Raw genomic sequence first — 15,525 nt, forward strand, 5'->3', positions numbered from 1 at the left:
TCCAGCTGCCTGTTCCTTGTGTTGCTCCCAAAGGACTGCACGGAGCCGCATCCTCTCCTGGCTGCAAATTTTTCCTCTGTGACTCAGGGTTGCACTCTGATCCCGAGATATGTGTTTTGCCAGGCACTGTCAGAGTTTCCCCACCTCACCCCCTTCTCTGAGGCCACAGTTTTCTTTATGTGCATGTGGTGACACGTTATTATTTATGATTTCACAACAGCATCCTGCTCTCTATATGACACCTCTTTGGTTTCCCTACCCATCGTTCGTTTATCAGGTCTTTAGCACTTCCTGGCAAGTGACACTGCTTCCCCCTTCCACGCCCGCAGTTCCTGGGGGATTTCTGTAGAGTTCACTTTGGTGACAGGTAAATTACCGCCTCCACCTTGAGCAGAGGCTTTGCTGTGTTTTCTGTTGAGCTGTATTTCACCTTGCTTTAATAACAGCTTTCTAGTCAGGCACAGACACGTGTCTGCAAACATGCATGCATACACACATATATGTAGGGTATATGTAAGTATGTGTGTAAATACCAATAAAAATACATGAAATTATGGCAAGTATGTATATATGTGCATGTGAGCTTGCAGAAAGCTCGCCAATCAATAAAAAGGGGGCTGTGTGTGTGAATCTGCCAGCTTCAGAGACTGTTCTAAACTAGATTTATTTATCCCTCAAAATGTCATCGCACAGGTCACGTCTTACCACGACCTGTTTGAAAGGAAATCCAAATCTGTTGTACCGTGTTATAAACGTGATTTCAAATTGTATTGAAGCTTTTTGTCAACAAACACAGACGCGTTAGGCCCAAATGAATTGAAACTCTGCAACACGCTGTGTTTAGTTCTTGGTGAGATCTGGTCTCGATGTGAAAAGGAATGTTTTTTACTGTGTTGGAAGGAGGAGGAATTGCAGAGAGAGCAGCGCGGGCTCTTCCGCGGCTCAGCCAGCAGATGTCACGTTTGGTTATCGGTGGCGAGGCGTTTGATTGAAGTGCTGCGGTCTGTGTGAGACTCGGGATTGGACCAGGAGAAGCAGGGAGAAAGGGGAAAAAATCATTAAAGAACACGTGGAGAAGGCATCTCATGGATGAAATGTGTAGTGTACTCCATGGCTTAAACTTGTATTAGTGTAAGTGTTAACTGGGATGTTGGTTTACTGGGTCAAAGCAGACTTTCCTATACCTGGAATGGGAACCTCTTAAATCATTTAGGATGGACAGAGCATGTATACATTTAAAGTTGTGCTCTAATGAAACATTTGAAAGCTCAGTTTGATTCCCAAATCATTCCTTCCCTGCCAGTTACAATATATTAGCAAATCTATTTATCCCTTGGAAGAGGCTTTTACTGGAAAGTGTGGTAAAGTGTCCTCCCCAAGTTCACAGTGATGGGAGCAGCAGGTATGTGGTTGTCTGTTCCTGCAGTAAAGAATTCCCTAGACGAGCGGCCTCATCTGCCTACTTTGTGGGGATTATTTATTATTAATTCTTGTACTCGATTAGCTTTAGTACTACTCTGCACTTACCTGCCTCTTCAGCTGCTCAGCTGACTGTTCTGTTACAGCTTAGGTTGTCTTTTCCTGGAAAGCAAAGCCCAAAGATCTTCCTGTGGGCAAACCTGCTTTCGGTAGGGCAGGAACCCCAACTTATGACCTAGAGCTTTGGGCTCTAGTCCGGGCTTTGCTTTGCAGCCCGCTCTGCCTTGTTCCTGTCTGACCAGCCGGGTATCAGTGTTAATTTTCTCATACAAGCATAAATGACTATTTCAGAATTTACCTGGGTCTCACAAGTGGGGCTACAGGTACGGACTGTAGAACTGCAGAACTGCAACTCTCAGGATCTGTATTTGTCTCCAAACACTACCACTCCCTGGAGTCACTCTTTAGGAGGACTAAGGGAAGGCCCTGTCTGCACTATTTGCTGTCAATCCTCAAGTTTTGACCAGGCAATATCTTAGCGATGCTGTGCAGATGCAACCTGCGACGTAATAGTGCGAATGGAAAGATTTGAGGCTCTGTGGAAAGTTCCAAATGAAAAATACCATCCAAAAGTATGTGATGTGAAGATGATGGTGGTTGCAAGCAGGGGAAGAGGGGATCTGTAGCTGCGTAGGTGGAGAAGGGAATAAACCAAGCTTTTAGTTTGGTTAGAGCTAGACTGCTATGGAAGAAAAAGCATTGTTAACTTCTGGTGTGAAGCTGGTAGCATATGAAATACAGAATACTGAAGAGAACTGTGGGTGGAGCCTCTAAATGGTGTCACAGAGCAGAGGACCCTCAGAAAGCTGCAGCGGGGACTGATCTGCAAAGCACAATGAGCTTTCAATAAGGAGAAAGCTTGGTTTAGGAAAGCTGTGAGGAAAGTTGGGGAGAACAAGGGTGGACAGGTGGTTCTGGTACCTGACCAGTTGGAGTTTCCAGAAGGACTGAGGCTGTATGAAAATGGATGTTTGCCACTAAGAGCAGTTTTGGCCAGAAAATCATAGGGAGAGACTTTTTCAAATGTTGAAATGCATTCCTTGGTGGTGTTCATCCTGAACCGCTTGTGTATCAGCCACCTTCCAGCCTGGACTGGGGATGGATGGGCACAGGCGGTAGGGTCAGTGATGGTGGAAAGCCCAAAACAGGGATGTGGAGAGCTAGAGGTGTGGGATTCCAGGGAGGCTGGAGGTGACAGGGATACTTAGGCTGCAGGAGTGGGACTGTGTAGGGAGGAGGAGCAGATCTAGGAGAAGACATATGTTTCCTTTCACATATGCAAATAAAGAACAAAGTATCTTCTCTTTCTTATTGAAAATCCTTCATAAAATATATATCCTGTAATAAAAGAGAGCACAGTAATGGGCAGCATTTTTCATAAACTCTGTGTCTCCCAGTATTTTACACAGTTAAATATATTGTTTTGTTTAGGATTTATACTCTTCATGCATTTTAAAGATAGAAAGGTCTGGAGCTGAATTTGCCAAAAGGGGAAGTATTTGTAAATCTCTGATTTTATTTTATTTTTCTCTAAACGTTTATAGCTGCTGTTATAAAGTTCAAGACACCCTGATCATCGCTTATACTGAACTCCTTGTCATGATAAGCTAAAGTGCATATGTGCTACCAGTATGGAACAGAGATGGCAAAGATGCTGCATTCGCAAACCATCTAACGCCAGGCGAATTAGCAGAAATAGATATGAAGATAAGGGGAACATAAACAGACAAAGGAAGGAAATGATTCCTTTAGTGCTCTGTCTGCGTGTCTACTAAAGCTGTCACTGTTACTGGTGCTGTGCCTGCACAGTTACTACTGTTTGTTTCTGCATGACAAGCTAGCATAAACACTAACCCAGTACTCTGAAACTCCATCTGGGGTATGTAGTCAGCTGCTATAATTAGGGAGAGAATGTTGTTGTTTAGTTTATTGCCATTGCTGGAAATCAGTGGGTTATGTTTGCACTCATTACAATTTAAATTTGCCGTGCATGTTCTTGATTTCTTACGTTACTTTGGAAACCATGTACTGGCAACTGAAATGAAACAATCCTTTTAGAAGATTATTTTATTTCCCTAAGTTTCTAAGGGATAAATGACTGAGTGGTCTGAAAAGAACCCCAGGAAGATCTCCTGTGCCTGGTCGAGGAGTTTTTCTGATAGGTACCAGTTCAGGACCCATTCGAGTAAGTGCATCAACCCACTTCTGTTCAGGACGGTACTTTGGCATTTGCTGAGATCCCAGCGGTGCAGTGGGACGTAGCACGAATTTAATGGTAAGCAGTTGAAGCAGCTTTTCTCTTTGTTTGCTTGTTGTCTGTGGATCAGTTCCATATTGTCTTTCATACCATTTTTAACTTTACACTAGTGGAGAGTCGGTAGATAATGTTTTGGATGTACTGCCTGGAGGAATTCAAATGGTGCACAACAGATGCCAATGACTGCAAAAGGGCTCTGTGAGTGAGAAGGGCTGTTACTGGGGACGAGCTCTGCATTTGTTCTGCAGCACTGGGTCTGGTGACAGGTGATGCTTGTTCCTCTTCCTGATCCACTCTCAGATTCATTATGTAATAAGTAATTACCGAAACTAGGCTTGTAACTTAATGACTCACCCATCAGAAAATGATGATGTTTTAGCACTGTGTGCTATAGTATGCTCTTTAATACTAGTGAGCTGCTGTCATCTCATCCATACATCAGAAAAAGATGCGTGTCTGCTTATGGTTTGGTCAGCTGGTGCACATTGAATGAAAAACTAATTACTGTTTAGAAACATGGGTAAACACATCATATCAGTAATCAAATAAGCTGTACCTTCTTGTGTACTAGCGAGTGCCCGAGGAAGTCCTGCTGTAACCCACGCCATGCTGGCAAGTATTTCTGTAAATCAAGAGCAGAAGTGGTTAAGGCTCAGAGGTGATGATGGTGCCAGAGCTGTTGAGGCGGTTTTGCAAACTTTTGCAGAAACTCAGGGATGCTCCTGTTGTGGAGAGCCTTCATGCTAGAAAGGAAGAAAGAGGCAGTGCACTTTGGCTACCTCATTTATGAGGGTGGTTGCGATGCCGTAGCTGCAGCAGAGCTGCTCGACCTTGAGAAGTGTCCCCAGCCAGCCCTGAGCCGTTTCAGAGCATCCTGTCCCTGGGCTGGCTTTGCTCCAGAGAAGGTTTGTGTGGCAGGAGAAGGGTGTTCCCACGGCCCCCAGGAAAAAAGCAACAGCTTGCTCCATCGCTTCTGCAGAGTCACTTCATTCCTCTTCTCTCAAATCCCATGTTTTTCTGTGAAACCTTCACCCAGGGACTGTTTCCTTCCTGGCCAGGCCTGGGTGCATTTCAGTGAGGTTTAGGCTGAGCAGTGCAGCCCATCCCCACGGCGCACGTGTCTGAGGGGAGTTTCTGCTTGCCCAGCGGCAGGCAGTGCTGAAGGGAGAGCACCTAGAACAAATGCAACCTGTCACCAGAAAAACAAAACACAAACTTCCAATAAAACACTTTTATGGAAGTATTTTCCAAATTCATCATTGTTAAGTATATTTTTCCATGGCCTTTCTTCACTTTGCTGTACAATGAATAGTTTCTTCCTCATATAAGCAGCTGTACAGTGCCCTACCTACCGCTTGCCCGCAGGCACATGCTGCCAAGCAGCAGAGAAGTGCTTGGTGCTTATTCCTGTGTTGGTGCTTATTCCTGAGACACCAAGAGCCGATGGTGAGTGCGGGGCAACGCTCTGCTGGACGGCAGCAGCCTCCACGCTCTGCACGAGTTCAGAACTGATTTGCCTGCTGCCACGTTGGCTTCTCCTGCCTGCGCACATCAATGGAGCAGCCACACTGCTTTCAGTAGAGATGCTGTCTCATTTGAAGCTGGCTCAGATCACTGCTACTGTCTGCAGGCAGTAAGCTTTTTCTTCCTATGAATATACCTGTTTAAGTTGTCCCTAGCTGGCTATCCACTATTTGAAGTACTCTTCAACTAAGTCCTCACGCTCAGTACATTTTAGAAGTGAGTATATTCTTGTCCCACCCAGAAGACACATTAGTGATTGGGAACTGCTACTCAGAAAGGACCTTGGGACTTACATTCCTTTGTGCCACACTGATTAATCACAGTCATGTCCTCAGATCAGTATTTCTTGAGACCTGGTATTGCATCTCCCTAAAGTCCTATTTAAGACTTTCATAGAAATTAATATGTAGCAAATTTTAACTATGGTGATAGAGGACAGAGAGGGGGACTCTCTTATAGAGCCTGTGGCTGCTTCCCTGGAAGGGGGTCTGTCAGCAGGACTTTCCCCTGGCTGCTGGGTGTTAAGTGCAGATGCAGAAAATGCACCCATAATGCCCCATAAAAAGAGCTGGTTGGCCTCTAGAAATTAAAGATGCAAGAAGGAAAAATTGCTGCTCACTGCCAGTAATCACAGGCCTCTGCAGTGTTTCTACTATTCAGGAGCTTCAGCAGGGCTGGGATGTGCTTGTGAATCCAGAAGAATGGGAGTGGAGAATTGGGTGCTGGGGTTTTATTTCTTCCCCCTGTGCTAACCTGAGGAGAGAGCCAGCTAAAATCCTGCACAAGCCCTGTGTGCCCAGGAGTGCCGTTAGCCATAATTGATAATTGTAGACTTCATATGCAGATGCATTCAGGCTGATGGAACAACAGCAACAAATGCAGCAGGATGTGTAATTGTGCTGGTCATGCTGGGTGGCCTCTGCAAGCATGCCGGGGAGGAATTCACACTTTATTTTAGCAGTGTAGTCTTCAAACAGAAACATTTGGTCTGTCCATGAATTTCTGTTTCATGCAGGGGCCAGCCCAGATGAGCAAAACTGCATACAGTATTAGCTCTCCTTACCCCACTTGCACCCTCCCCGTGTGCACAATCCCAACCTTCTTTATTTTGCACATCCTACATATTCAGAAGTTGAAAAAAAAAATGTTTTGTTAGTGATAGAAAGGAAAACAAACAATGCACAAACAATCCTCTCCCTGGCAGAACCCCAAGCATCACAGTCAGATTCCAGCAGCGTGAGCACAGAGGGAGGGATTAATTAAAACTAGTACATGTTAATGGAGCTCTAAACCCAAGTTCAGATTGCCTTAACAAAGAATATCATGGTATTAAACTCTCCTGCCTTGGGACATCAGTGAGAGGCTGCCCTTCCCAGGGATGCAGTGCTCCTGGATCCATAGAAGCTGCCCTGCCTTCACCCTGCCTTCACCCTGCCTTTACCCCTCGACTGATGGCCACAGTGTGCTGCTCCTCTCACCAGCAGCCTCCTGAGGACCGAGAAGAGTTTCACCATTTTCCCCTATATATATCTGAATTGGCACAGACCAGGGGGTCCCTCCCAGCAGCAGATGGGCAGCAGAGGAGTGGCCAGTTGGTCAGCTACCACTACCTCCAGTTAGGTGCAGCCTCGCAAGGTTTGGTCCCAGGGACAGGCTGAGCTCTGCCTGCCTGTCCTAAAACGTTTGAAAAAATCCTTGAATGCTGCAAAAGCTGAAGGGAGTGAGAGGAAGGCCATTTTTGCTGCCTGTGCTTAAAAAGGGCAAATGATGTGAGCCAGGAAAATGTTTCCTGTACTCGGAACAAAACAAGGGGGTTTGCTTTTGAAAAGTGAAGCTGGCATGGCTGTAGGAAGAAAGGCAGGTTGAGGTAGAGCTGGCAGCCCTGAGGGATGCCTGGTTGAGGTATTGGGGACATCTCTGCAGGTGGAGAATATGTGATAACCTCTTCCAGGCATGGCCAGGGCTGCTGAGCTAACCTGTACTGCAGGTGTTTCTCTTCAAGGAAGCTTCTGCCTCCCTACAGTCAAGTGGTGCTAAGCCAAGGCTGTTTCTAGGTCTGTTCGACTCTTATCATTTCTTCATTTCTCTAGTGGAGGATTATCTTTGCTGGACAGCCTTGACTCTGGAAGAGGCACGGTTGGGTGGTGGCAGGATTGGTTGGGGTGTTTGTCCAGAGTCAAAGCAAATGGTTGTGGTGGGGGGAATGCCTGCCAAGCCCAGGCAGAGTGCCTATGTGTCCCATAGCTCCCACCCCTCCAAAGGCAAAGTCTGCTTTTTGTGCCCTCTGAAACACTGCCCAGCTTTCTTGTACTTCTGAAGTTCACAAGTTAAGATCTTAATGTTTTGTTGTTAAATTTTCAACATCTCCATTCACACCAGAAAGCTCTTCTGTTCAGAGGGATTTAGAATAATGTGACTCTTCATGAGTCCTCATTATTTCTCAAAAGGTGACTGTGTTGTTCAAGTGCCCATATTGTGAGAAGCGTCTAATTATGGATCCTTTCTGTGGACCCCCAAAGATGCCATTATGTCCACCTGCAATAGAAGGGGGAAGATTATAATTTGCATTCAGCTTGAGCTTTTCTCTATTATTTCCACTGCACATAAATAAGGAAAACAAATCTTGTCGACCACTGATCTTTTCATTTATCTTACATTTCATTTTTTAAAAACAGCAGTTTTGCTTTGCTTGTCCTTGGAGTACTGTTGTTTGCTACTTCAGCACTAGCATACCTACTTTAGTCCTGTCTGATTGAATGTGCAGCTTTGTTGGGCAATTGGCAAAAATATCTTGGCTAAAAGGGCTTTTCATCCTTTGTAAAGAAAAGCATGGCTGGAGGGTATGACACACCCAAAGATAAAAGCTTTATCAATAACTACAAGATTGGTATATATTCACATTATTTTCCCCTTGTCCCTTTTTTAAAAAAGAAATATTTTTTATACACTTTTCCCCTCTTCTGTCTACCTTTCTGATGGTTGAAATTCTCAGACTTCTAGGTCAAATTGCCTCCCCAACCATATCTATTTACACCTGTAGATAAGAATAGTTTTGAGGACAAAAAAAAACCCCTAAATACAGCACGCGTTTTGGCACAAGCTAATAACTGAATTAAGGGAGGTGAGTAACGAATGCATACCCCTCCCATAGGTCGGCATGAGCAGGCAGACCACGTCTTCCCATGAGGCTGTTCTGGTTTTTTCACTGCATTTCACAATTACTGAAATTACTGAAAAACCCTTGCAGAAACAGAAGGACAGAGGTATAAGCTTTGGGAGGTGGAAAGACCTCACTCTGCCTCTGTTTTTCTCTAATAACAAGTCTCTTTTAGACCTTCGCAGGAGGATAACATCTACAAATGTTTTGGTTTCCCATGTTTCATCTCCTTTTTGCATAATTCAAGTGACAAAAAGTAACATTTAACACAGCAGAACCTGGTTTGTGTTTGCCCCCATTCTGTTTCTAATAGCATTAAGCTCAAATCATAGAAACTCCAGAGAAAGGAGGCAGAGCCAGGCAGGGCAAGGATGGACCCATTCCATGACAGATCATAGGATGATGGAACGGTTTGGGTTGGAAGGGACCTTAAAGATCATCTAGTTCCAACCCCCCTGTCCCGGGCAGGGACACCTTCCACTAGCCCAGGTTGCCCAAAGCCCTGTCCAACCTGGCCTTGAACCCTTCCAGGGAGGGGGCAGCCACAGCTTCTCTGGGCAACCTGTGCCAGGGCCTCACCACCCTCACAGGGAAGAATTTCTGCCTTACATCTAATCTAAATCTCCCCTCTGTCAGTTTAAAACCATCACCCCTCATCCTATCCCTCCCCCCTGATCAAGAGTCTGTCGCCCCTTTCAGTCCTGGGAGGCCACTCTAAAGTCTCCCCAGAACCTTCTCTTCTCCAGCTGAACCCCCCCAACTCTCTCAGCCTGTCCTCACAGGGGGGTGCTCCAGCCCCCCGAGCATCTTCGTGGCCTCCTCTGGCCCCACTCGAGCAGGTCCGTGTCCTGATGTTGGTGCCCCCAGAGCTGAACCCAGCACTGCAGGGGGGTCTCACAGAGTGGAGCAGAGGGGGAGAATCCCCCCCCCCTCACTCTGCTGCCCACACTGCTCTGGGTGCAGCCCAGGACATGGTTGGCTTTCTGGGCTGCGAGCGCACATTGCTGGCAAATGTCCAGCCTTTCATCCACTGGTACCCCCAAGCCCTTCTGTGCAGGGCTGCACCCATTTTTATTTTTTTTTTAATTTAATTTTTTTGGTTACCAATTTTTTTGGTAACCAAAGGGGTTTCGTTCCTGTTGTAACAGTCAGGACAAAAACTGGTGGTTAACAACGCTTCCTACAAATGCAGCTGTTAAAATTGTTTCAAGTCAATCCAAACCTTTTTGCTTTAAGAAACGGAAGCAATGCTGCGTTGTTGGTATGACATGCTAAAAAAAGATCAATGCAAAATGACTTAAAAATAGAAAGCTGATCTATGTCTCTCTGACACATACTGGTGTGTGCTCTAAGGTTCTTTGACTTTCCTTTAGGACAAATCCACTGAGATTTGTTTGGGGGATATGTTGGAATTGTGTATTCCAGTGGAGTGAAGTTCCCTCAAAGGTTTTTGCAGACACCCTTGTCCTACCACATCTATTTGTAGCCTTTATGGACTCAACTTATTAGCCTGTATGTAGGTGCCCAGTGGCATATGAGATGCTCTAGGATGGTGCACGCAGCTCCAACTATGGCTCTAGCAGGTCCTGGGTCTCTTATAGCTCTGGTGTCATATCATCCACCCGGTCTAGATGGCTCAGCTGCCCTACTGCATCTCAGATGCCACTACATGCCCATGGCTCGGCAAACAGGTTGCGCACCCTGTGTCATTTTTGCTATTATAGACAAATCACTCTTTATGGGACATCATACAGGTACAAAGGTAATTTGTATGTAAAGGTGTCGTTAGCATTCCTGGGTTTAAGTCAAAGGGAACTCGAATTTATTGAATTCAAGCAATACTTTGGCCTGTGTTCAGGAAATCATCCTTAGGTTTTTCATATTTATAAAGGGTGAAGGCTGTAATATCATTCTGGTGAAACACTCGTGTACCCAACATGCAGTGTGAGATGTCGATTCCCTCTGTTGTGCAAATCAGTATGTTCAGCTAAATAATGTAAGCGTGCACATCTGCGGTGTTACAAAGGATAGCTTGTATGCATTTTCACTTGGGAAGTTGGAGAGGGGAAGATGTGATGAAGGCAGCGGTCACTGGAAATATCCATCTTGTATTTCCAGCTCACAGCTGTCATTTCATATTATTTGTGCCAGGTACAGCAGCTGTCACTGAGTCTTTCTCTGCTCAGTTTAGTGCAGATTGGTTTGATATCTCTATTTTAGTCAGCTGGGCCATGAAAAATTAGTGCAGAGGCATGGTACATCTCTCCAGCTTGCCTTTGCTAGGGGCTCAGTTAATTTTTCCCCTCCCATACCCACACCTGGGCCGTGGGTGCCACTGTGGAGTGAGGTAAGGATAAAGGCAAACCATAGCCACAAATCCTTTAAAAAAGTGGATGCAGGCAAATAATTCCAAAATGTATTTCTGGAAGAAGATGTTTAACAAAATGACTCAAAACACAGCGGGAGGGGATGGTTGCAGGCTGGGTCTCAACAGGTCTCAACACTTGGCTCCAAAACTGGCTGCCTGATCATTCTCTGGTTTCTTTGTTTTCCCCGGTTTTGTTCCTGTCTCCTACAGGCAAAGCCTACGCACCCGAGTTCTACTACGACACCTACAACCCGCTGTGGCAGAACAGACCCCGTGTCTACTCCTACAGTCTCCAGTGGACCCAGATGAACCCCGACGCTGTGGACCGCATCCTCGCCTATCGCTTAGGGATCAGGCAGGTGAGGAAAGAAATTCGTTGGTGCAGGATGTGCCTTTCAAGTCTGCTGACCTCTGTGAGGACTGCCAGGCCTTTATTTTATTGTATTGTATTTATTATTTAAATTTCATTTTATGTTATTTTAAAACTTATTTATTTATTTTTTCCTCCTTCTTTTCATCTTCTGTGAGTCAGAGTTGTTCCTCCTCCTTCTGGTAGGTTTGCTGCCATCTTGCAGAGGTAGTCCTCTTGCAGATCCTGGAAACTAATTTGCACCTTTGCAGTGTGAAACACAGAGATTAAAGAGCTGTTCCTCAGAGAGTTTGCAGAGGCTGTGGCTCAAGATATGCTGGAAAGATTACATGAAAGAAACTTGCAGTGAAATTAAACTTTTTATCTCTCTGTATGTATCTATATATTTTTTCTTAGATCTTCCATGTAAATAGATAAATACAGGGATAGCTGTAGCTTTCCTACGGGAGCACGCGGTGATCCCTGAGAACCAAGACGTCTTTTTTGACCACATTAAAGCTGATCACACTTGTGTCTTCATAGATTCACTGTGAACTTTTCAATGGGAATTGGCACTGTTAAGGAAGCGTGGGACTGACCCACTTGCAGAGGAAATGTTGAATTAACATAACCATCCCTGTTAATTTTCCCTTTAACAATTCTAAAAGAATTGTTTGAAGGTTATTGCTACAAACTTGAGGTTTAATAGTCAATTAAAGTGAAAGAACCAATCTGTGCATTGCTTAAACTCTCGTTAAATGGCCACACCTCTGCTTACTCCCCTTTGCAGGGCAAAGTGATCTTTGCACTTGCATTTTCCTATAGCAAAGCCCATACAAAATCTCGCAATTTTATGTTCTAAAGGCAGAAAATTGTTGTGCTGTAACACTCGTTCACGATCCTGTCTAGAGTGTGTCCACACCAAACACTGCAAGTGTGCCAGTTTGATACTGATGGCTTGGGTTTCGGCATTGCTAGGCTTTCTCAAGGGCAAATGTATGGTTAGAAAATGATGCGCCTTGCTGTGAACACCTCTTTGACCACCATGTCCACCTCTGTACCTTACCAGTTGGGCTGCCAGATTTGGGGTCTGGCTGTGCCGTGCCGTGCCTGGTTGGGGTCTCAGGGGTCCCACCACCCTGGGTCCTGGGCATGTGCCCCCAGCTCCCACTCCCAACCAGGACCAGCTACAATCAAATGAGGATGTTTTGCTGCTTACTCGTGAGAATCTATCTGATATTGTTTTGGTCTTGTTTTATGCTCTCCTGTTGAGCTTGCTTTTCTTCAAATAATATCACAACAGATTGATTCAGAAAGTATATGTTTGGTTATTCAATGCCTGAAATAATAGTTCATGCGGGGAGAAAGAGACCGGGGATTAAGACAGGTTCTTGAAGACATATATTTTTGAAAATGTGAGTGCAGAAAGTATTTTCTTATCTCGCAGATCTCCTACTGTGATTAACTTTGTAAGCTGCAAAATAAATATACCGATTGAGCATGTTATTTATGCTGAGTGGATGGGGTTTTTTGCTTGTATAACTTCCGTGGTACTTGTGCAGTTGACTGGGACACGTCCAGGGAAGGGCTTTGATACCTGGAGGGTGCTGGCTCTTCTTCACTCAGAGTTTGTCTCTGACTGAATCTAACTAATTTGAAATGAAAATTGGTGACTCTCAATATGTGTTTGCATCATTGGGCACAAATCAGTTCCATTATTCCCAGTACCAGAGAGGAATTAATAAAATTTAAAAAAAAAAAATGCTGAAGTAAAAGAATATATAATTAAATTAATTGCATTCGGATTTTTAGCTTCTTTTTTTTTTAATTTCATTTTACTTTACTTTTAATTATCTATTTATACAATTATCTCGAGTTACTTTGCTCTAATTTCCTTGACAACAGTCTCTGTCAGGCTAATCAAAATATTTTCCTTTCGTCTATCTGAAGCTACATTTAAAAGCGGGTGATTTAGAACCTAGTGAGCTATCTGGACACACTCATCCATTATTGCAGTAATTCCCCCTGAAACAAGGGTGATAATTAAACTTCTTATTTTTGTTGGCACCTACTGGTACTAGCTACCAGCAGATTGCCTTCTTCACTGTTTGTGTTTAGTTTATTTGACTTAGCAATGTATTTTTTACTGGGTTTTCTGTGGCTTTTATTTAACAATAAAAGTGGGGACGAGCATCCTTCAGGAGTGGCAGAAAACACAGCTCACAGCTGCGCAAAGTTCATCACAGAGTCAGGGCTGGAGGGTTTCCAGGTTGAAGCGAGGGTCTGAACTAGAGAGCAGCCTGCAGCCCAGCGTGCCGCTATTGTAAGAAGGGACTGCTCTTAATCTTCGTTTTAATCTTCTAATGCATTGCAAAACACGGCCAGTGGGCTATGCACCGGGTGAGTGTCTCGGTAGCTGCTTCTGATTCGATTAACACCATTACCTTTATCTGATCAGTAAATTGCTTTTGTATTAAGAATGCCAAAATCAGAGCACAAGCATCTCTTCCTCTTTACCTGACCTGAACATTGCTGCTTCACTTGAGACAGAATCCAGGCAGGATTTTGGGAATATTTAGTAGATTGCAGGTTTAGGCTTGCTGAATTTTCTTGTTGAAGTCTGTAATATTGACAATATTTTTAATGCCATTTTACAAAAGTGAGAGTTTCTTAGGAGATGCAGAGTGGTTTAGCTCCATTTCTGTATTTGCCAGGTGGTTGTAGAAAGCAACGCAGAAGATGTGCTTAATAATGAAACTTTTAAAGGGCAAAGAAGCCTGATAATAGAATGTGCTAGACTGAGGATTTTCCTTAAAGACAGATTGTTCTGCTAGGAATAATTACATTATACAGTGTTATAACGACAAGAAAGTCTCTTCACTGGTTGGCATGTAGTAAGATTGTAGAGCTGGAGATGTCTCTAATGACCAGCTCAGGCAAAAAGAGTTTTGAAAAGCTTTGCTGCGAACAGAAACTACCGGAGAGAAAAGGCCAGAGCCAGAGGTTCAGTGCAGGCAGAAAGCAGGTGGAACAGAGATGCCAAAGCAAAGGAGCCATGCCGTGCTGAGCGGGGTGCATGCAATGAAAATAATTCAGTTCTGTGTATGTAGAGGTACAAGGAGGAGGAATGAGCTATTTCACCATGGATGCCAGGAGCAGCTGTTGTGCTATCGGGACCTTCAGGATTCCATGGTTGCTTTGTAACGTTGAAAAGAAACGTTTGAGGAACAAAACTAATCAATTTAAGAAGTGAATTGAAAATCCATAAGAATCACTGCATTTATATGTATGTTATCTATATGTCTTTCATTCAGATCATTTTATAGCTCTCCCTCCACCCCTCTATTTAAAGCTACAAACTGCACGTACAGCACACTGATGGTGAGCAGAAGTCTGTTCAGTTGAATTTGTCCTGCTGGCATGGTAGTGTGTGACGGATGCTCCCTCCTGGGAGAATCAGGGAGGAACAGGAATTATTTAGAGCACTTCACTTTCTGCTTAAGCCTAGACACTCCTCTTGTTGCCTTTTGGGGATTCGTTCTGCGCTTCACGTTATTTTTTTAACAAGCACAGGCTCTTGTCTGTGTTTCTAGTTGATGCAGCACATGGGCAGTGGCTTCCCGGTGCTGGGTTTTAATCAGCTTTGAGGATGCTGAGCTGCACTATCTGCCAAGCCTGCTGTGACGGAGCATCTAGCCACCAAGCAGTCTGCATGGCTGCGCTCCTCTTTAATTGAACAGTGACAAGTAACCGTTTTAAAAAATGCGGTGCTAACTAAGTGGCCATAGAGTTTTGCTTTTTGAGTGAGTGTAAGAGCTGCTGTTCATGTGCTTTGATAGTGCTCAGAGCCCTCAAGCATGTCTTGAGGAGACGGCACAGCTCTGCAGTATGCATCCAGGCCCCGTCCCTCCAAGGAGTTATTATGGATGTGGTCTTCTCCTCATGGAAATTTCTGGCTTCTTCACTTAGAAAAAAAAAAGCATTTAGTTGATGAGGAGTAATAGCAAGGGACCTGGACTGATTTGCAGTTCTTGTAAAACCAGTCTAGACAATTTTGGCAGGGTAAAAGGGACTTGAAGTGGTTGGTCCCTTTCCCGAAAGGAGGAATGCCCTTGAGGACAATGGATTCAGTGTACGGCCAGTCCTGCTGCCAACCTTTGCCATAAAGAAAGATTCAGAAGGTGACAGAGAAATACCGCAATGTATATAATATCTACTTGGGCTGCCAGAGCCAAAGGAAGCAAAGATTAAAGTATTCCTTTCACTACCATGCGTTCTCCTGCGTGATGCCCAAATTTAGAGAGCATAAAAGTGGTGACCAACTATCTTGGTACATCTGTGCGAGAACATCTGCTGTCTGAGTTCCACGTGTCAAAGAAAGGAAAGAAAGA

The 15,525-nt window shown here is 44.5% G+C and overlaps 1 protein-coding gene across 1 annotated transcript in view; it reads left to right on the forward strand.

Annotated features, from left to right (window-relative positions):
- The window catches only part of MDGA2 (MAM domain containing glycosylphosphatidylinositol anchor 2), a 387,125-nt gene that overhangs the window by 323,443 nt on the left and 48,157 nt on the right, over positions 1 to 15,525 (forward strand). Inside the window, exon 10 of the mRNA XM_074869265.1 lies at positions 10,996 to 11,144. Within this exon, the coding sequence (XP_074725366.1) occupies positions 10,996 to 11,144 (149 nt within the window). The remainder of the gene's footprint in view (positions 1 to 10,995; positions 11,145 to 15,525) is intronic.

The sequence above is a fragment of the Strix uralensis genome, chromosome 4, assembly GCF_047716275.1.
Source record: "Strix uralensis isolate ZFMK-TIS-50842 chromosome 4, bStrUra1, whole genome shotgun sequence".
NCBI lineage: Eukaryota > Metazoa > Chordata > Aves > Strigiformes > Strigidae > Strix > Strix uralensis.